The sequence below is a fragment of the Heterocephalus glaber genome, unplaced genomic scaffold, assembly GCF_053883595.1.
Source record: "Heterocephalus glaber isolate CG9 unplaced genomic scaffold, H.glaber_assembly_v1.0 deba00001429, whole genome shotgun sequence".
NCBI lineage: Eukaryota > Metazoa > Chordata > Mammalia > Rodentia > Bathyergidae > Heterocephalus > Heterocephalus glaber.
In genome coordinates this window covers 29726513-29747652 of record NW_028258294.1, presented here as the reverse complement: position 1 = coordinate 29747652, position 21140 = coordinate 29726513, and the positions used below count along the sequence as shown (strand labels likewise).

Below are 21140 nucleotides of genomic sequence, written 5' to 3'. Positions count from 1 at the left end.
CTTGGAGAAGGAGGTGACAAGAATCCCTTCTTATCAACCAACAGTTGCAACATGCTGACAGCCCCAGATTGCTGGAAAAGCCAACCCACACAGGCGAGATGTAATCCAGAGGGCTCAGAGACATTTTGACAAATGCTAATATCAGCCTCTCCAATACAGCCCTGTCAGCAGGAAGGGGGAATTGTGCTGGCATCATAGGGCACACTTTTTGGCACAAGGGATCTGGTTGCTAAGCAGCAGTAGTTGGCCTCCCCTCCTCCCTATAACCTTTTTCTGTTTCTGAGCTTCCAGTTAGCAGTGGGAGGAGCTAGGGGTGCCCAGCCCAGCCCAGCCTTGGTCCCTTTCCCTGCAACAAGGGGCCTATTCATGGGTCCTGAGCAGAGTTCGTTGTCTTTCTGACTCGTGTCTGTGTGTGAGTATGTGTGTAGGGGAACAAAGGGAGGGGCCATGTGTGAACCAGGGAGACTTCATCCACTGGCCAAGCTGGCTGGGCTATTTAATCAATTCTGACAGGAGGACAAGAGCAGTACCCTGCCTAGCAGACCCTGAAGCCTTACATCAGTGCCAGTGACCCACATGGTAAGGCTATGCCTCTGTGCTGTCCCTGCTCCTGTCTCTCTCCTTCCCTCTGCCTTGGCTTCTGGGCTAGGGGAAGGAGACTCCTCAGGCAACTCTGTTGGAGGACTAGATCCTGGAAGTGGGCTCTGTGTGGCTAATCTCCTGTTTCCTCCTCAGAGACTGCCCTTTCTTTTCCTCTCTTGTTCCCTATAGGACTGGCAAAGTACTTTGCATATAGGTGATGCTCAGCAAATCTTATTATATTAGAATCCCTCCTACAAAGGAGGATCACGAGGATCTATACCTATAACCATTCTAGGTCATGCTTTCAGGCTGCCACATGAGCTTGGGCAGGGAAGGCCAATTTGCTCAGAGGCTGGGCTTAAAGCCTAGCTCCCTGGATATTGAGACAGGAGGAAAGGCTGGGCAGCCCACCCTGCAATGCTTTCTAAACTGGGCCCTGCCTCTCTGCTTTGAGGGACATCAGCTCAAGAGAAACCATATTCCTAGAGAGGAAAGCCCAACCTCACATACATCCTGTTACCACTTTCTACTTTTTCGACCAGCTTTCCCAAGCCTCCTGCCCTTCAGCTTCATTGCTGTGTCCTCTGAGTGCACGGAGAAATGCCTGTGGTAGGATGGCAGGGTTTCCCCTGGAGGAGCAAGACTTGCTTCTGGTGGGAGGGCCAGCCCTACAGGTGCGGACTCTGATTGGTGCAGGGGATGGCAGGCGGGGCTGCTAGCTCCTCTCCTGTGAAGGTGGTGGGCTGCTGTCCTGGTGGTGAGGTGAACTGGTATAGGTGCTCCTGGGTTCCGTGAAATTATTTTAAGGTGATTTGGAGGTGAGTCCTGGGCAAGTCTGACAAAGGTCTTCCTTGCGGCAGCCAGAAGTTTAGGAAAACTGCTCAATGGAGGACAAAGGCAGGACTAGGGAGGGTTTGTGTGAGAAAAGGGGATGCAAACCACTCTAAGTGATTTTATGATCACTGGACAACCCTATGTATTGGTAGAGAAAGGTGATCTACAGGTTATCTATTCTTCTGGATTATAAATTCCTTGAAGAAGGATCTACTGCTTGTAGGTATTTCTTATTAATTAACATTAATATAGTTAACATTTGCATTGTGCTTTATAATTTATAAAGCCATCTCACTCATGTTATCTTGTTTTGCTTCCCTCCCTCTTTCCCTACTCCTGTCTTCCCTTTCATGTACTTTGCCTGAATTTCTCCTTTGTGCTAGTCCTGAGCTAGGGCCTGGGATATACAATCCAGTGAGCAGGTGAGAGCTGTGGCAAGCTCCCTGGAGAAGTGACCTCCACCTCAGTTGTGAAGGGTCAGTGGCAGTCACCTATGTAGGGAAAGGGATGGCTGGTGCAGTTTCTGTGGGCTGAGTGCCTGAAGGTGCCGAGGAGTGGCAGGTATGTGTCAGCACGCTCCTAAGCTGGGCTGTGGAAGGAGTTGGCATTGGCAGCAAGGAAGGAGCATGTGGAAGGGTGAGATCACAGAGACCTGGTGGGCCCTGCCTCGGACACTTGATTGGTCCAAAGGCTGCAGAATTTCACTGGTTATGTTAAAGATGGGGTCCCCATGCTCACATTTGCATGTTAGAAAAAGTGACTCTGGCTCCTGGAAAATAACAGAGAGACAAGGTGCTAGACGAGTGAGCATTATTGTTTCTATTTTGTAAATGAGAAAAAGTTTGGAGATTTGTCTGAGTTGTTCAAATTTACATAGTAGGTTGTAGATCTAGCTTTGAACAGTCCAGTGTTTAACCAAAATCTTATGTTCAGTTACTTCAGCCATACATATGACTTATTCTGCTCTATGCTTTCTTATCTCTGTATCTTTTCCTGGACCACTCAGTGTAATACATACATACATATATATATTTCAAGCCTTATTCATCCATGAAGGTTTGTCATAGAGTGTCACAGAGGCTGCCTTTCCTAGGAAGCCTTCCTTGATCTCATCAATGAGAAGTAAACTCTTATTCTTGTGAATGCCAATGATAGTTTTGTTGAACTTGTTTTCTGGAACTTAGCATATTCCACTTTGTTAATATGACTCTTACTTTTGAGACAAGACTGCATATTCTTTGAGGTGGTCCAGATTGATTTAACCTGAAATTCCTACCATCTCCCCCATAGAGGTCTGTGCAGTGGGGTTAATAATATTTACTGAACTAATATCTGGGTGGGTGCAGAGGGAGGGGCACTTCTTCCTCCAAGATAGAAGGGAATGAAGGAGGGTGGAATCTTGAAGTCTGGGTTTCGACACCAAGGCACCTCAGTCAATGTCTTTGAAGAAAAGTGAGGAGTAGTTGATGAAAAAAGTTGAGGAGTGGTTCATGGAGAGGGTGGGCTTTGAGTGGGCCAAGTCTGGACTCAAGTCTTCACTCTTATACTTAGAGCCATGTAAGAGTAAGGTGGCTAGGGCTAAGGGCTGGAGGAGAGCAGACAGGGCCTGGAGGGGCATCTGTGGGAGCACATAGGGAGGCCCCAAGATGAGTAAAGGCTTGCAGGTGGAGGCAGGGCATGGCTGAGGTTGGAGTGGGATTTGGGGTGTGTGGGACTTCTCTTGGCAATCCTTGATGTGGGAATCCCAGGTACCTGACAACTGTTTCCCCAGAGCCTGAAGCCAGATGATCAAGCCTCTATGGAGGCTCAGTATGCAGAGGAGGCCTCAGGACCTGAGACCTTCAGAGCAGAGCCAGGAGACCAGCTGCAACCTGGTAAGCCAGACTGGGCTGTAGGGAGTGACAGGGTAGGGGCAGGGAAGGGTAATCTTTCTGTATTCCCTATAAACCCATTGGGTTGATCCCACATGATTAATGGCGAGCAGGTGTCTCCCTCTGCCCCTACTTGCTTTTGCGGCCTCCTTACTTTGGGGACTGAATGGGCTCTGTGGGCTCAGAGATTAGGACTCTACTTCACTCATTCCCGCTGAGGGGAAAGGCGAGGGCTCCTGTCTGTGCTCTTGCTACCTTAGGGTGAGGTGAGGCTGGCTGGTGGGAGCAGGGAGCCCAGGCACCCTCTGCCTCCCCCACAGCGTCTCAGGCAGGGTGTTCCCTGCGACGTGGCTGTGCAGTGCTGGGTGCCCTGGGGATGCTGGCCAGCGTGGGCATCGGCTCATGTCTCCTAGGTGAGTGCTGTAGGCCCTTCTGTGGTCTGGGGAGGGACCAAGGACAGGATCTGGGGGCTGCTGGAAGAGAGAATCAGGTGCTGAGCAGGTGTCATAGATAGATGGAGAATGTGCCTTCATCTACTCTGGGTAGACAACAAGGGGAGAAGGGGTTCTTCAGCGGGTTGGCCGGGGCGAGGTGGTTGATGAAGGCTCCCAGGCACAGTCCTGCCACAGGGGTGTCTTATGCTACACCTTGCTCCTCTCCTTGCTCCAGCCTCTTCTCTGTGACCCTCTCTTTGTCTTTCTGTGAAGTTCTGTATCTGTGGCCAGCAGCCTCTCAGCCTACCTCCGGGACTTCAAAGGATGAGGACGTGACTTTAAGCTGCTCGGAGGCTGGCAGTGAGGTTGCTCTGCTTCCCTCACTTCCCAAAACAGGTGAGTCACACTGCCAAGGCCACAAGACTCCCCTTTTCCCCCATCCAGCATAGCCCCAGGACAGCTCTAAGATACCCTCTTCTGGCTGGAACACGAGGACCGAGATGAAGGGCCAGCAGTTCACAGCTACCGATCTGTCTCTCCCTCCCCTGGCATGAAGGTGGTGACAAAGTCTAACCCCACAGCACTGATCTCAGATTTGGGACTTTTGGAGCCTCTTGGAGGGTGTCCCAATCAGTAGCTAGGGCGTGGCCAGGAGTCCAGGCTGGCAGGAGGGAGGGAAACTTGCCATTTGGGGTGGAGTGAACCAGCAATGTAGGGGAAGAGGAGCTAGATGTGTGTGTGTGTGGCGTGGGTGGTGGTGTGTGTGACCAGTAGTGTCAATAGGCATCTGGGGACAGCACCCCATGTCATCTCCTCCCTGCTTCCCCATTGTCCTCTCCCTGTCAGGTAAGACTTGGGGATCAGGAGGTACAATGCTGCCCAAAGGCTGGGGGTCAGAATAAGTTATAGAAGTCAGAATTTGGAATCTTCCTTTTGGGAGCTGCATGACCTTGGGTACATTTCCTCCAGCTCTCATTTCTGTCTCTAGAAAATGGAAATAAATCCAACTGAGGATCAAAATGTACTATAGACAATGTGAAATAGGAAGAAAATGTCCAAAGGGGAAGGGGAAGTGGGAGGGGTAGGGAAAAGGAAAGAAGGGAAAGGAATAAATATGAGAAAAGGAAAAGAAGAAAATAAAGTTGTAGATGGGGAAGGGTGGAGGGGGTGAAAGGAGGCAGGGGAATGGGGAAAAAATAAGAACCAAGATACGTCATATAAAGGTACAAGTTCCCAATGATGAATGTCACCATATTGTATACCTAAAATGTACCAATAAACATAATGAATTAAAAAAAGGTGACCATCACAAAAAATGGAAATAAAAATATTTACTGAATTTACTGAATAACACCCACAGGGGCCAGGGATTTAGCTCAGTGGCACCTCGCCTGCCTCACAAGTGCAAGGTCCTGAGTTTGATCCCGGGTACCAAAACAACAACAACAACAAAAAACAACAGCAACAACAAAAACCACACAGATTTTTAAATTCACAGTTGTGGAGGCTGAAAGTCTGAATACAAGGTGCTACCAATCTGGTTTCTAGGGAGGGCTCTTTTCCTGGTTTATAGATGGCTGCCTTCTTGCTGGGTCCTCCAGGACCGTTCTTCGCTGGGACACACACACACAGGGAGGCAGGGAGGGAGGGGGAGAGAGACGAAGGACTCTACTGCCTTCTGGATCAGGGTCCCTCTCTGATGGCCTCATTCAATCTTATTTATCTTCTTCAAAGCTCTATCTCCAATTACAGTCACACTGAGGTTTGGGGTTTCAACAGAAATTTTTTTGGGGGGATACAGTTCCTGGAAAAAGTAGGCAATAGATGGTAATTATTATTGTGACAGATTTGAAATCAGAAGAACTCAACCCATTACTTGCTGATGCTGTGATTTTGGGCAAGTTGCATCACTGTGCCTCAGGGTCCCCTCTGCAGAATGGAGAGGATGAGAGCTGCTGCACAGGGCTGTGTATGATGAGTGACAAAGCACCTCTCAAGGCATGTGTTGAAACACAAAACTGAGTCTCCACAGATGGGGCTTATATTGTGTCAGACACTTAGGGCATAGGGAACCTGACTGGAGTGGCCCAGACGCCACCACTGAAGCCTCTTTGGGTCCTACAGAGCCCCAGGTCTAGCTCCTCCTGTCCCTGCAGCAGGTGGGATGTGGTTTTCATGCTGTGGTTCAGTATCTTTCAGAAGAAGCAGTGAGGACTTCTTGCTGGAAGTGCAAGTGAAGGCCTGGCCAGACTGGCTCCTGGTCTGCTATGAGGGCTGGAACCCTGCCCTAGGGGTGCAGATCTGCTGGAGTCTTGGGCATCTCAGGTAACTGGAGCCAGATGTGGGGCCTGGGGAAGTGGAGGCTGGCTGGTGGGCAAGGGAACTGGAGCTGGAGACGTTATCTGCCTGTCACTGTGGAAGAGCCCAGCCAGTACCAAGAGGTCATCCTGGCACCTTCTAGCCTCTGGCATGATGGAGTCTCAGCTTGGCCCTCTCCTTTGAACATGGGTGCTTTGAAACAAACATGAATCTTAGAAGAAGTCATTGTCACAGCCTTGCTCAGTCACTTGTGCTCATTGCAGTTGTGACTCACCAGCATTGCTCATGCTGCAGTTAAAGCAGATCTTCTGTTCTGTCCCCTTCCTCTACCCAGACTTGTTCATCACAAGGGAGTGAACCTGTCTGACCTCAACCTCAGTAGCTCCCAGGCATTTTCTCAGCTCTCGACAGGCCCAGGAGGCCTCCTGGGGGAGCTGTGGCAGCCCAGGTAGGGCTTCTGAAGAGGTTAGGTGAGTGGGGCCCTTGCCTCCTGCGAGCAGTCCGGAAAAGCCTTCCTTCAAGGGAAGCTTGTGGTGAGGACACTGGGAGTAAAGGAGGAGAACAGAGAGGAGCAGTTTCCAGTCAGAAGGAAAGACCGGGTCAATGTGAGACCTGGCAGCCATATGTTATGTGCTCCTCCAGAGAAAGACAGGGTTGGTTGTTATTGTCACATGATTTGGAATGGCACTTTTATTCCTTTTTACAGATGGGGAAACTGAGGCTAAATGAGGTTAAACAATCTTATCCAAGCTTATATAACTAATAGCAGCCAAACCAAATCTTGAAACCAAGCCCCTGTTTCCAAGCTAAGTGATCTTGTAATCTGTCACTTTTTTTTTTCGGTGATACTAGGGACTGAACCCAGTGCCTTCAAAATGAGCTACATCCTCAGCCCTTTTAAATTTTTTATTTGGAGACAGGTCTTGCTAAGTCTCTAAATTGTTCAGTCTGGGCTTGAACTTGTGATGTCTCAGGAAAGAAATGGTTGAATTGTTCTGGCCAAGAGCAAGTTGGAGCCTTGAGAATGTTTAAGAGAAGAGGGTTGGGGAAGGAGCAGGCCCCTTCCCAAACCCTCAGGGTAGACTGGAGTGACTGGAACCCAAGCAAAGAGACCTTTTCCCTGCCTGGTTTCCTCAGATTGCCCAGAGGTCTCCTGGGCTGGGGCACCATCCTGGCTCTGCAGCCCTCTCATCCTGGTCCCACTTTCTCAGGTCCTCCTACAGCACCAAATTGAGGGCTCATGCTCAGAAACCTACGGGAGGCAGGGAGGCCCACTATGTCCTGTCTTAGGTTCCCGAGTGGGCAGTGGAGGTAGGGCTGGGATGGACCCTTCCAGGATAGCAGGAGCACTGTGGGTTTGGGAAACAGGAAACCAAGAGAATCCAGATGCTGAGCTGCTGGAGGAAAGAGTTGAGAGATGAGGAAAGAGATGACTAGTTTGGTCTAAAGGAAATTGTACTTATACAAAGAGAGAAGGGGAAATGGGGACAAAAATATGAATTTACAAAGCCCAGAGGCCAGGCTTGTGGGATAGAACAATGGATATGGGGAGGAGGGTGGGGCAAAGAGCTGTGTACACTCATCCACTCAGTATCCATTCAGCCCCCACAGAACACATATTTACTTACTCAGGGCCACCTAGTGGAAGCAGCTGGCCTTTCTTACCTGTAACTACTGCATTTCTAAATGCCCTAATTGATCTCCCAGGATCATGAGGGTTTTCTTTTGCCTCTGGGAGGTTGGCCAGGATGTCCACTGCTGTCCTGGGACTGGTTATGAAGAGGAGTGCAGGCATTTGGGTGGGGCTGGAAGAAAGTGGTGGTATTCTTAAGGCTGTGGCTACATGACAGCTTTAAAACCTGTCCCCCAATCCCACCAATACCCCATCCTCTGTTCCCTTGGGTGTGTGTCGCCTCAGATTACCCTACCTAGCTTCTTGCTGGCATCTCTGTTTTGCAGGGACAACTGCACTTCTGGCAGAATTGTTTCCCTCAAATGTTCTGGTGAGTCAAGTCTTGCCCCCAGGAAGGTGGTGGTGGGAGGAGTCTCCCGCCCCAAGTGAGGAAGAGCCCTGTGGAGAGGCTCCATTGGGTCTCAGGAGTTCTTGCCTGCCTGCCCATCTGTCTGCTGGGGTCCTCCTTGCAGAGATAGTCTCCTCAGACAGACCCCATTTGGCTTTGTCTTGTCTCTACCAGCCACTGTGCCGGGCTGATGAGCTCTTTACTTGATGACTGATACTCTGCCTTTGCTTCTGATACTCATTGCCCTTTCTTCTGGAGAGCCCCAAAGATAGAGTTATTACTGACTACTGAGTGACCTGTTAGCAGATTCAAGGGCAGGTGGTGAGTTAGGGGCCAAATGGGAAGCAGTCTGTGGGGTTTCTTTCACCTCTCTCCACCCATCTACCCAACTATTCATGGGTCTTTCCACACATTCCTGCGCACACTGACACTCTGACCCCTACTGTGGGATGGGCATTAGGGCTCCATAGATCCCACGGTCATGGTCCCTGCTCTCAGCAAGCCCATAGCCTGTAATAATCAACACAGCTATCTTCCCATCTCCCTGCTTAGGACCAGGAATAATAACCAAGGACTGTCCGCACTGGCTCCCTAGCATTTGGCACTCTGTCTTGCTCTTCTCTGTTTGCAGAGTGTGGGGCAAGGCCCCTGGCTTCTCGGATAGTCGGTGGGCAGGCTGTGGCTCCTGGACGCTGGCCGTGGCAGGCCAGTGTGACCCTCGGCTCCCGGCACACATGTGGGGGCTCAGTGCTGGCACCCCACTGGGTAGTGACTGCTGCACACTGCATGCACAGGCAAGTCTCAGGGCCTGCTGGGAGTTGAGGGTCTCAGTTGCCTTTTCTGTTTGGCTGTCAGTATGTCCTGTACAAAATGTCTAACTGTCTGCCTTCAGGTGTCTGCTCCAAGTGGGCAAGGGTGATGTTCTGCCTGCTCGGTGCCAAGTTCAGCTCTGCATGAATAGCAATAGTAATGCAAAGATTGCTTCCTTATAGTCATTCAGCTTTTACATTTTAAAAGTGCTTTCACATTCACAGCACTCGTGCTTTCTTAATGTTTATCATCACTGTAATTAAGCCATTTCCATGTAATTACTTGCTGTATGCCTTTCTTCCCCTTTAGATGGGATGTTCCACAGGAGCAGTGACTCCTGGTCCTGCTTGCTACTGAATCCCTTTGTAGATTTCTCCACTGCTTGTCTCCAGGGCCTAGAATAGTTCCAGGAATATGATAGATGTTTAATAAATGTTAGTTGGAGGAATGAATCAATGAATGAGCTTTTTGATAATACCCATCTGACAGTGGGGAAACTGAGGCTGGGGGAGGGAAGTGCCTCCCTCAGGATTACACACAGTAAATGGAGAGGCAGGACTGAGGGAAATTTTTCTGACTCACAGTTTCATATCACATGAGAGCCTTCACTGTTTGCTGTAAAACTTGGAGGGGGATTATATTGGAAAGGGGAATGATAGTAGTAGGTAACCCATAGTCTTGTTTCTCTATCCATCAATCCTTGAGCATCTATTGAGTACCTACTGTATGTTCTGTATCTTGCCAGTTGCTGGGGTGATACTAAGAGGCATAGTCCTTGGGTCTCAGGAGCTCACAGGCTGCTGATAAGGGCCTTCCTAATGAGCTCTCTGGCCAGCTTCCTCCACCCACCACCTCACTTATGTCAACCTCTCCTGCCACTTCCTTCTGAGGGCTCAGCATGGTTCCTGTGTGCAGTTTCAGGCTGTCTCATCTTTCCAGCTGGTGGGTTCATGCAGGGCTGGTCAGCCACAGTGCCGTCAGGCCTCACCAGGGAGCTATGTTGGAGAAAATCATCCCCCACCCCTTCTACAACGCACAGAGTCATGATTATGACATTGCCCTCCTTTGGCTCCGGAAACCTCTCAACTCAGGTGAGGCCCTGGCTCTGATATGAGAAGGCTGGAGGCTGCGGTAGCAAAGGATCAGAGACTGGGCAGGAGGAGAGGAAGCTGATGTCTGAGATTTCCTCCTAGTGCTATAAACTTTGAAACATTCTGTTCATTGTGGGGGCGGGGCAGAGTGACTCTTGCATATCTCCTGAACTATAAGTTGCATGAACTCTTGTATAGGCTCTTTTGGGGACAAAGATTCAGGTCCTTTTCACAGGGGGCTATGGAGAGGAAGAAGAGATTCCCTGATGCCTCACCAGCAACAAGCTTCACCACCCTGTCCCCAGGCTGGTCCCAGGTCCCAGTCATTTTATGACCAGTTACGGTTAAAGAGATTTATTTTTTCCAGGCATTCTTTTTCTCAACCCTCGTAACAAACCTGATAGGCAGACGAAGCAGGTATACCAACAAGGACATTGATGTTTAGGGAAGGAAGTGACCCCCTTCAGGGTCAAATGCCGAACAGTTTCTAAACCTGATGTGCTAATAGAGGGCCAGGGTTCTTGCCATGGCACCTGCCCTGGAAGGGGAGGTCCAAGCTGCTGCCGCCCCAGCAAGCATCCTCCCATTGTGCATCTGCACACAGGCACTCTCTTACAGACACACACGCACACACATACACAGTCATTTGCACACAGACACTCGTGTTTGCCCCCACATGTTCTCACAAACACATACACATAGACATGCTTATACCGCACAATGTGCCCATGCACACTCACACACACTTATATACTATACACTCAACACTCCTGTGCCCTGTCATCACCTGCAGCCTGAGGTCTCCCAAACAGCAGTCTTTACTATATGCATTTCACAAATCTTAACCACATATGTTTAATCACATATGTCACATTGTTCAATACTTACTATTTCTGAATTGATTTAAATAAGTATATGTGAAAGAGAAAACTATACAACTGAAGAACCTATAGTGCTATAGTAAATAGTGGCCACAAAAATGCATCATGTGAAAACAAGGCAGCATTTAAATTCTGGGTAGCTGGTGTCCTCGGCAGAAGTCGCTAAGCCTGGGCCTGCTCTCTTCTCTTCACATGGGAGATCAACAACATTAAGAGAGATGCAGTCCATCACCAAATGGTGTTTTTCTCCCTGATGCAGTTAGAGGGCCTGAAAGAGAATTGAAAAGGAAGTAGCTGTGTTCCCAAGTGAATCTGTGTTCATGTAATGGCACGTCTATGGACTACCTAAAGTCACGTTTGGCCCTCACCAAAGGATGTGCTGCATGTTTTTGGAGATATGTTCCAAGAATGATCAGTTACTCTGGGGAAAAGCCCAAATGGGTCGCCATTAGCAATTGGGTTCCTAGGGCCAAAAGGAAGTTCCATTTCTTCTCAGTTACCAGGTGTGGGCTGGGCAGCAAGTGTACTGCCCACCTCTAGAGGGTGCCACGCACACTGCGGTGTGCACATTGTCCTCTGACCAGTCATTCGCAAGGTGGGATGGTGCCTGACCTGTGCAGCAGCCTAGGGAGCCTTGCTGGTGGAGGCCAGACACCTGGACTATTGAGAAGGGGGACAAGGAGGCTCTTCACCTAGGCTCTGCAAGGAGGGAAGTCAAGCCTGAGTGGGGACTAGAACACAGGCCTCTCTGCAGACACCGTCAGTGCTGTGTGCCTGCCAGCGGAGGAGCAGCATTTTCCATGGGGCTCCCAGTGCTGGGTGTCTGGCTGGGGCCACACAGACCCCAGCTACAGTGAGTCAGCTCCCAGGGCCCTCAGTGCCAGAGGGGTGGGGGAGGCACTCTTCTGCAGGGGAGGCACCTCTGCTTCCCCTGGCCAGGTGGCAGTGCCAGCCCTGGGGGTCCTGTCTCCCTTTCCTGGGTCTTTCTGGGGAGAATAGCCTCTGAAGATTTTCCCTAAGCCCGGCCTTCTTGCATCGCCTTCCCTGGTCCCAGGAAGGCCCTGGCCGAAGTGTTTGGTGAGGGCTACCCCTCATCACTGCCCCCAGCCCCATCTGCCCCTTGCTCAGGCTCACACCTCCTATCCTGGGCTCCTGACTTCCGGTCTCTCAGTCTCTGGAACCTCTAACTCCTCCCATCTTGCTGACCTGCCTTCCTGGCCTTGTTTGGTGTCTTGCATTTTTTTTTTGGTGTCTCCCACAGGCCACAGCTCAGACATGGTGCAGGACACAGTGGTGCCACTGATCAGCACTCAGCTCTGCAACAGCGGGGCCCTCACCCCCCACATGCTGTGTGCGGGCTATCTGGACGGGAGGGCTGATGCATGCCAGGTGTGGCCTGTGGTGGAGGAGGGGATGGGGGCTGCTGCAGCTTGGCCCCCTGATCTGTGCTTGTGGTGGCATGAGACAGCCCTTGTAGGAGGAGAGCTCCTGCTAAAGGATTATGGGGGGCGGGTGAGGCAGCAGTTAACCCAGTAGGAAGCAGGAGGGGCCCCCAAGGGGCCCCACCACCACCCGTGGTGGTCAGGTGCTGCTCCACCAGGAAGGTCTGACTGGCTGCTTTTCTGTTTTCATGGCTGGATCCCTCAGGGGGACAGCGGGGGCCCCCTGGTGTGCCCAGATCAGGGCACGTGGCACCTGGTGGGGGTGGTCAGCTGGGGTCGTGGCTGCACAGAGCCCAATCACCCGGTGTCTACGCCAAGGTAGCTGAGTTCCTGGACTGGATCCACGACGCTGTACGGGTGAGTGTGGGGCAGGAGTGGGGTCAGGGATTTTCTAAAGGACACGTCCCTTGGATACTGTGAATCTTATCCCTTTAGCTTAGGTCCTGCTGAGGGCCGAAGAGAGGACTAGGGAAAGTTCTCTAGAACAGGAGGGTACAGAAGTGATGTTCGTGACATTGAATTTTTATCAATTTAAGCACTGGCTAAGAATGACCTGAATTTGTAACTTAGATCTGTCATTTCCATGGTGAACTTTGGCAAATTTCTACCCTTGGTGAACCTCAGTTTTCTGGTCATAACCATCCCGGGTACTTTATGTGCTATTGTGATGATTTGAGTTCCACATCTAATTAAATTATGTGACGCTAGGCTTCATCTGTCCAGTGGGAGGGCCGAGTGTGATAATGTGTATCAAAACACAGTATTTGCGTTAAACACTTTATAAAGGCAGGCTGTGAAAATGAAAAGCATCTTTCTTCAAGGTTGGGTATAGGAGGAGGTGGTAGATAACACACTTTAGAGATCACAGGGGATATATGTGTCCATTTTCTCATTCGTGTCTTATAAAGACCTACAGCAGCAGATGTTTTTAGCCTCATTTGTTAGAAGTGGAAATCAAGGTTCTGAATGGTTAAGTGATTAACTAAAATAAGTCTCTTGGCTAGCATGTGATAGAACTATGCTGTGAATTGATCCTCTTTCTCTTTTGATCCAGGACTCCCTCTTCTTAAGTCCTGTGGTTTCCTCCAATCTCACTGCACATCAGTGCAGCCTCATATCTCTTGGGCTCTCTGGCAGGTCCACTAGCTGGAGAAAAAGCAGCAGCCCTGCAGATGAAGAGTGTGGATCGCCTACCACTACTTGCATGACTGTCACTGCCCACAGGCCAGCAGCCACTGGGCCTCTCCTCTCAGGCCTGAGTTCTTCTCTCTCATCAGAGATGTTCCACAAGAAGAGAGAGGCTGGGGCTGGGTTGGGAATGATTGGGGAGCCAGGGCAGAGACAGAAGAGGCTGCAGGGAGCAGCTGGGAGCCTGCCTTTCTGCCCTCTCCCCTCCCCACCTCCTTGTGCGTCTTTTGGGAGGATACTCAGTGTACCCTCAGTCCTGTCTTCTCCCTGTGTCCTCAGGTGGGTTAAGTTCCTGCGTAGAGAATATCCTAGCTCAGGGCCCTGGGGATATGAAGTTGAGGATGGACAACCCAGGTTAAACCCGTGGAAGTCAGGATCCTCCCCACTCACCTACTTCCTGTTCTTGAAGAGCCCTGTGAAGAGTACTGTAAAATAAGAAGGTTGGAGATGGAATATAGTGTTGGTTTTAAGTGAACTGTTCTGTGAACTGGTCCAGAGTTCTGTTATTAAATTGAAGTGACATATGGTCTTGGCCCAACTTTTTTCCTCCCTTCTCTCTCACATGCAAGCTATAGGATAGAAATATATATTTTCTCCTACCCATGTTTCTTGACATTTTGGTGCTGAGTCCTTCTTATCGACTCCAGAATTTTGGCAGGTGTCTGTTCAGTTCTTTATAATTGTTAAATCTACATGTCATAATCTGCAGTGAAAAACCCTAACCTTCCTGGGACTCTGAGGTTTGCAGTGTGAGAACCAGTTCTCTCTTAGGGAAAGACTGGCTTCCCTGAAGGGCTCACATCTCCTCTTATCTCATTTCTCTTTCTAAGTTTATCCTGGGTTAGCATTTTCTTGGGGAAGGCTCTTCCCTACTCTTTCCTCTTTAGCAATTAAAATGCAATTGGCATCTTGTTTCTAAAAACTGCATTGAATTTTTATGGTGCTTACCTAAGGAAATGCAATTAGCATTTAGCAATAACAAAACTTTGTGAGTTTATCAATAATTTTTTTGAGAAGCTGCACAAGCGATTATTCATTCCTGGAGGGTCTGCTCCCTTCACACGAAGTACACTAAAATACAAGGACTTTCTTGTAGGCTTTGTTACCTGGGGAAGAGGTTTCTTGGAGTCAGTTGTCAAATTACAGCAGCAATGTGGAAGAGGTTGTGGTGAGTGGAAAATATCTCCAGCTGCAAGCCTGAGACCAACATTTACTACCCAGCTCTTTCAGGTCCTTACCAGGAGGCAGTGACAGGTCAAGGAAGTGTTACCAACAAATCTATCAACTGTGATCTTTTTTGTGTCTGCTATCAATCAGTCATAGGTATTTATTTACTTGTTTAAAGGAAAGTGCTATTATTATTGCTGTTGCCACCATGACCTTTCAATAATCAATAACATTTGAATAGTACTGTACAGGTTATAAAACCTGCTCATGTACAGGATCTCCTAACACCTCAAGGATGAAGATGTTAGTATTACTACTATTATTGTTATTGGCCCCCATTTTACAGACAAGAAAGTTAGTTTGGAGAGATAAATTGATTTATCCAAGACCACTCAGCTAAGAATCACCAGAGCTAGGATGTGAACTGTGGCTTTTTTTTCTTTTTCCTGGTACTAGGGATCAAACTCAGGACCTTGTGCCATTGAGCTAAATCCCCAGCCCCCCTGGGTCTTTTTGCTCTAAATCCACATCACTGTCTTGAACATAGATGAGTGAGATGGCCCAATATTGCAAAGAAGTGTAGAACTGAAAGGTACTTGTTTAGATCACTAGGCCTGCTTACAATAATGCATTAACCTGATTAAGCTGCCAAGTTGCCTAGATTGTGCTCAAACTTATCATCCTCCTGCCTCAGCATTCCAGGTGCTGGGATTACAGGCATGTGCCACCATGCCCAGCCTCCCTCCCCTATTTAAGAATCAGAGTGGGAGACTTGAAGGAGCAGGAGGCTGTGGACTGCAGGCAGGGTCAGTGCCTAACTCAAACGGACTTCTTCCTTCAAGCTCTTCAGACAGTGATTCTGACAATGAAGCTGACAAGGGCCTAAAGAGGAAAAAGTAAGTTTCTCCAGAACAACCTAGAAAGAAGAAAAGACAGGTACTTCAGGCATGGAGTTTGTAAGGACGGAGGCAACTGTCACTACTTGCATGACCTCTACCAGTCCCTACAGTGTAGTATGCAAGCCTTTCCAGCAAGGGTAGTTCATATGGAAACAGCTGCAGATATGAGCATAGCAAGCCACTGAAGCAGGAAGGAGCCCCTGCTACAGATCTAACTGCAGAACTATCCCTTGTTGCTGCCTCAAGTCTCTTCATCATCTTGGGACCAGCCTGAGTCCAGAGACTCAAACTTCCCAGCTGTAGGCACAGGGTCCGAGGACTGTGTGACCACCATTGAGTTTGTGCCTGGGCAGCCCTACCACAGCCACACTGGCCCGACCTGCACAGAGGCCTCATGCAGGGCTGGTGCCCAAGGCTGAGTTTGAGAAGGAGCCTGCCCCAGTGGAGACCAAGAAGCAGCTCTTCCCCTATGCCATGGTGGGAGAGTGCCACTACTGGAAGAACTGTGTGTACTTATACCTCAGTGCCTCAACATGTGCTGGCTGCAGGTCCTGCACCCAGTGGATACAACCCCAAGATTGCAGCACATAAAGTCTTGCATCAAGGCCCACAAGAAGGACATGGAGCTGTCCTTTGCCATGCAGTGCTGCAAAGACATGGTGTGTGGCATCTGCATGTAGGTGGTATATCAGAAAGCCAAGGGTTCTCTCCAATTGCAACCACACCTACTATCTCAAGTGTATTTGCCAGTGGAGGAGTGCTAAGCAATTTGAGAGCAAGGTCATAAAGTCCTGTCCCAGTGTCTTATCACATCTACCTTTGTCATTCCAAGTGAGTACTGGGTGGAGGAGAAAGAAGGGAAGCAGAAACTCATTCAGAAATACAAGGAAGCAATGAGCAAAAGGCATGCAGGTATTTTGATGAAGGCTATGGGAGCTGCCCATTTGGAAGGAACTACTTTTACAAGCATGCATACCTGATGGCCACAGAGAGGAGCCACAGAGATGGAAAGCAGGAACATCAAGCTGACCCTGGGCCCAGTGGAGGAACCACTTTTGGGAGCTCGCTGAGGGAAGAGATCAGCAGCCCCTTTGACAACCAATGAGGAGGAGGTTGTCTGTCACCTTTGAGCTGGGCCAGATGTTGCTTATGCTTTTGGCTGCAGGTGGGGCTGATGAGCTGACTGAGGACGAGTGGGACTTGTTTCACGATGAGCCCGAAGACTTCTGTGACTTGGACCTATGGTGGCTTTGTGTGGTGTGGGAATGGCCTGCTGAGCCTCAGGCAGTAGCTGTCCACTGTGTCATGTGGCAGTGCTTTGCTCTCCCAGGCAGGCCTCTCAACTCCAGTGCTGTCATGACCACTTAGGGCCAGCTTTCTACCTCACCTTCCCCAAGAGTGTGTCATTTCCTCTGTTTCAGAAAGTTACAAAAGTAATTCTTCAAGTTAGAAAAAAATTGTAATGAGTGCCCTGCCCACCTTTTATGTGAGGTAACCGAAGCCCAGCAAATTAAAAGCTTCCTGCCATAGACCCTTCTCAGGAAATATTTTCAGAAACTTCTACTTCTCCCTCAGATTCAAGATCTGATTTAAACCTTACAAATGGCTACCTTTCACAAGAGAACTGTGCAGACTAGCCTAATTAGGACTTGCTAACAGCAATTTCTTCCTTCCCTACAAGGCTCCTAGTGGCTTTTGCCAATCAGATCTGTAGCTCTGAAGCTCTCACTTTCCTATAGTAGCATCTGTCAGGCCAGCTCCCAGGTAGCAAAGTGAAGTGAGTGGCCTGGGCCAGCTCCATTCCCTGGGCCAACTGCTGGAGTGCAGGGGTGGAGGTGGTGGCCAAGAAGGTGGGAGGATTCGAGTCCAGAGGGGTATTAATGAGGCCCAGCTGAGTGCACAGCTCTACTGAGCTCTGTGGGGGAATTTAGAAGCAGAGAAGCTGACTGTCTTATTGGAGCGATGAGACTTATTTGCAATAAATTATTAGTGGCCAGCCAGGCATGAAGCTGAATGGGGAGGTAGTAATTGCTAAGGGAGCTCCAAGGGCCTATTGTGACTAGATCAGGACATTTTTGAGTGTGGGAAACCTGTACCTTCCTCCCCAAGGATTCAGCACCTCACCTGGCTGGGCAGCTCTTCGGAGCCTTCCGAGACTTCCCCAGAAGCCACCATCTCCAGGTGGGAGCCTTTCTTTCTTCTCCTCCATACTTGTGGAGTCTCAAGGATGTCATGGGGGTAAGCTCTTTCTTCTTGTGACATCTTCTGTAGATATTACTTTTCCTAGAAGTGTTGCCAGAAAAAGGGGACAGCCTTACCATTGCCTGGGGACAATTCTCAGGCTCTTTCTTGTTTTCTTTTTGAAGGTGCAGGGCTCACCCACAATAGGACAAAACTAGAACTACTGTCAGTGCTAAAAGTGGATGTAATAGCTATCAGAAGGTGTTTTCCCAGGGTCCTTTTGTTATTTTGTTGTTTGTTTTTCTCCTCTCCTCTCTCCTGGCCAGTACTTAGGTCCCTCCTGATGCTTCCTAGCAGCTCAAAGGGAATCTCACTTTCACCTTCCCCTCCTCCAAGCCTTCCTCAGCATCTGGGTCTGACTCTTTCTATGTCCATATCAAATATGCCAAACTCTCAGGCCTCTGGTTCTTACTAAACTGACTGTGGCTCTTTAAATTGTGTTTTAAATCCTTCCACCTCCAAGAAGGCTCCTTGGGAAGTAAGGAGAGGTGGTTTTCCACTCCTGAGGACTGAGGCTCATCTTATTCACATATTCTAATGCTAGAAAAGGGAGAGGAGGGGCAGGATTTCCCCAAGATGGGAAATTTGTGGAGGATTTTCACCTGTAGTGGGTGTTGGAGTGGACCAAGCTGGGAACCAAACTGGATGGAAAGAAAAGTCTGTCCACTAATGTGTCTCTCCCAGAACTGCGCAGCGTCTCTGGCAAGGCAGAGACTTGCTCACAGCTGGGCTTATTTTGTGAACTTTCTCCCTTCTAGAGAACCTTTGGCCATGGCATCTGATACTAGGAAACAGTGATACAGCAGTAGAGTCATATCTGGGTCTCTGGTCACATGAGAATGTGCTCTCCTGAGCTAGTGACTCAGCCTCCCTAGATTTTGGTCTCTTGCCTGTCAAATTAGGAATCTGAGCAAAGTGGTCTCCACGAGTGTTGTAGAATTCTAAAATGCAGGAGAGACCAATGGGAATTAGGAGGACTTTATTTTAGATGAATAGCAACTCAAAAGGAGTTCTGCAAAATCCAGTGCTTCTTTCAACCTCCTTCTGTCTTATCAAGCATCATGGTTAGCCCTCCATGGTCCCAGGAGATGGACAGGAGGAAGGTCCCAGGAGGCCCCGAGGTCTGGGCTGATTTGCAAAGGCAGTGGGATCAGTGAATGCTGCCTTGGCTCTGAAGCCTTCACGAGAGGCCCTTTTTCATCAGAGTCTGAAGCTGACCTGGCTGTCTCTTCTACTTTGTAGCCAGCAGCCAGGGAACCCTTATATCACTTCACCTGATGTGTTAAGCAAACAGCTGGCCTTCCTGGACCCGGAAGCTGCCTGGCAATTGAAGGACAATTAGGAAGGTGAGGCAGAAATAATGTCACTCCAGTAAACTATGAATATGGATTTCCCAGTTTCCCCAGGTCTCATTGATTGCTGGGTCCCAGAACCTGGTTTGGGGCTCAGCATGTAACAGCTGTTGGTGGAGAGTGGTTGATCCCACTCAGGAGGAAGAGGAAGAAGGGGCTTACCACCCTGATGGGAGCCAATGAGACTTTTCTCCTTGCTTCTGCCTTCCAGAGGTGATCAGAGAGGAGCAAAACAGAGAATGCCAGACTGCCAGAGCCCATAGGGATTTTGTGGGGTTTGTTTTTCCTCAGCACTGTCTGCAGAGGTGAGGGCATGAATAAAAGAATGAGTGAAGATTTACTGTTCCGGCATCTTGGCAGTGAGCCCTGTGTTTGTACAGTGGATCCATCTAGAGCAGGTGGAACGATACTGTCACTCAGAAAGAAAGTCAGATCCATGAAAGGTCTCTCTGCAGGGGTTCTGGGGTGGCACTTGAGGTGAGGCTTGGAGAGGTGGATTTAGGCCAACTCAACAGCCCTCAGGGGCCAAAGTGTCCCCTCCACCCTCCTGGAAGCATGAGGAAGGTTTGGGGCTAGCAGATCTAGCAGGCAACTGGAGTCCGAGGATCTCTAAAACCAGCCCAATGGAGCTAGTGGCGACCCCTATTCACCACTCATACTCTTCATAATAAGCAAATCCAGGAATGACTCTTGTTTTGGCCTGGGCTGGGGCTGGATAGGGGCTGGATAGATCTGGCCTGAGCCTGGGATTTAGAATCTTACAGCTGAATTGATCGTGGGCAGAGTCCAGTAGCACCTTTTCATGTATATTCAAGGCTATAGAATCTGTGTTTTATTGCACTTCTCCTGAGGCCACCAAAAGAAACGTGTACAAAGACAATCTCAATGAATCCAAGTAGTGGTGGGAGGTAACAGAAGCATGGAAAGCACGTGAGGGGCTGGGAAGGTCCTGGAAAGAGTGGCTGTGTGTGTGTGTGTGTGTTTGTGTGTCACTTGAAAGGCCTATAGGAAGAGGAGGGAGGGGAGAAAACTGAAGAGGCTGATTGGGGCAAGGCTGCACAGAACATGTCCCCTCTGATGGAGGCAGGTCTCATTCCAGCCAGTTTCCATGACCAGGGCCACCACCACCATTAGCCAGCACTTATGTAGACCATGTCAAGGAATTTCTCATGCAGAGTACACTTCTTCATCACCCCAAATGTCCTCATCTTTCAGGGATGACCTGCACCTCCTACCATACACACACCCTCACACAAAGCCCCATCACTACGTGGCAGGCATGATCAAAAATTAGCAGAATTAATCGCAATGGTCTTATATTAGAATGTGTTTGTGTACAGAGGAGCTCTTTCTCCACAGAGGCTTCTGATTTTTAAATTATCTTCTTTCAAGATGTTTAATATTTATGAGGCCTGGGGTAGGAGTGTGGATGGAAGCCCACAGACCACATCTGTAAACAGCTAAAATTGATAAATCAGGCTAACATGTTTTAAAGATTAAAATGTTCTATCCTCTTGTCATAACAAATATACCCTTGTAAGGATATGGAAAGTGTGATAGCTTTGCTTGCTTGTAACTGTCAGTTTGATTGGCTTGGGAGCCACCTACAATATTAGTAAAGTACACTTCTGGGTGTGTCTGGGTGGGCTATGAAGGTGTGATTTCAGGCACTATATCTGGTCTCTGGTCCTTTTTTCTCCAGTATTGTTCTGCTGTGCTTCCCAGCTGCTAGGAACTAAGCAGCTTTCCTCTGCCAAGCCCCTCCACCGTGATGTTCCTGCCTTGGAGCTTGCTGACCAGGGACTGAATCTCTTGAAACTGTGAGCCAAATTAAACCTCTCTTTTTTAAAATTGTGAATGTCAGCTATTGCGTTCAAGAGAGGAAAAGATGACTAATACAGAAGGCTGGATTCAGATTTCAAATTTTCACTCCTTGGACTTCTGCCCAGGAGCATGGTGGATGGTGAGTGCTGGTTTGTGGCCATCTTTTCCTCCCACCAGTGATCCA

The 21140-nt window shown here is 49.2% G+C and overlaps 1 protein-coding gene and 1 pseudogene across 1 annotated transcript; both read left to right on the top strand.

The window, feature by feature from the left end:
• The first annotated feature begins 427 nt into the window (after positions 1-427).
• Tmprss5 (transmembrane serine protease 5) lies at positions 428-13604 on the top strand. Its single transcript, XM_021237861.2, is given in 13 exon segments — positions 428-579; positions 3188-3290; positions 3608-3700; positions 3995-4117; positions 5911-6046; positions 6375-6488; positions 8000-8043; positions 8693-8855; positions 9787-9962; positions 11598-11696; positions 12105-12232; positions 12491-12581; positions 12584-13604. Coding segments are annotated over 13 exon segments (1395 nt in total). The 5' UTR covers positions 428-576; the 3' UTR covers positions 12706-13604.
• A 1922-nt stretch (positions 13605-15526) lies between these two features.
• Positions 15527-20812, top strand: LOC106007610 (E3 ubiquitin-protein ligase makorin-1 pseudogene; annotated as a pseudogene).
• Positions 20813-21140: the final 328 nt, after the last annotated feature.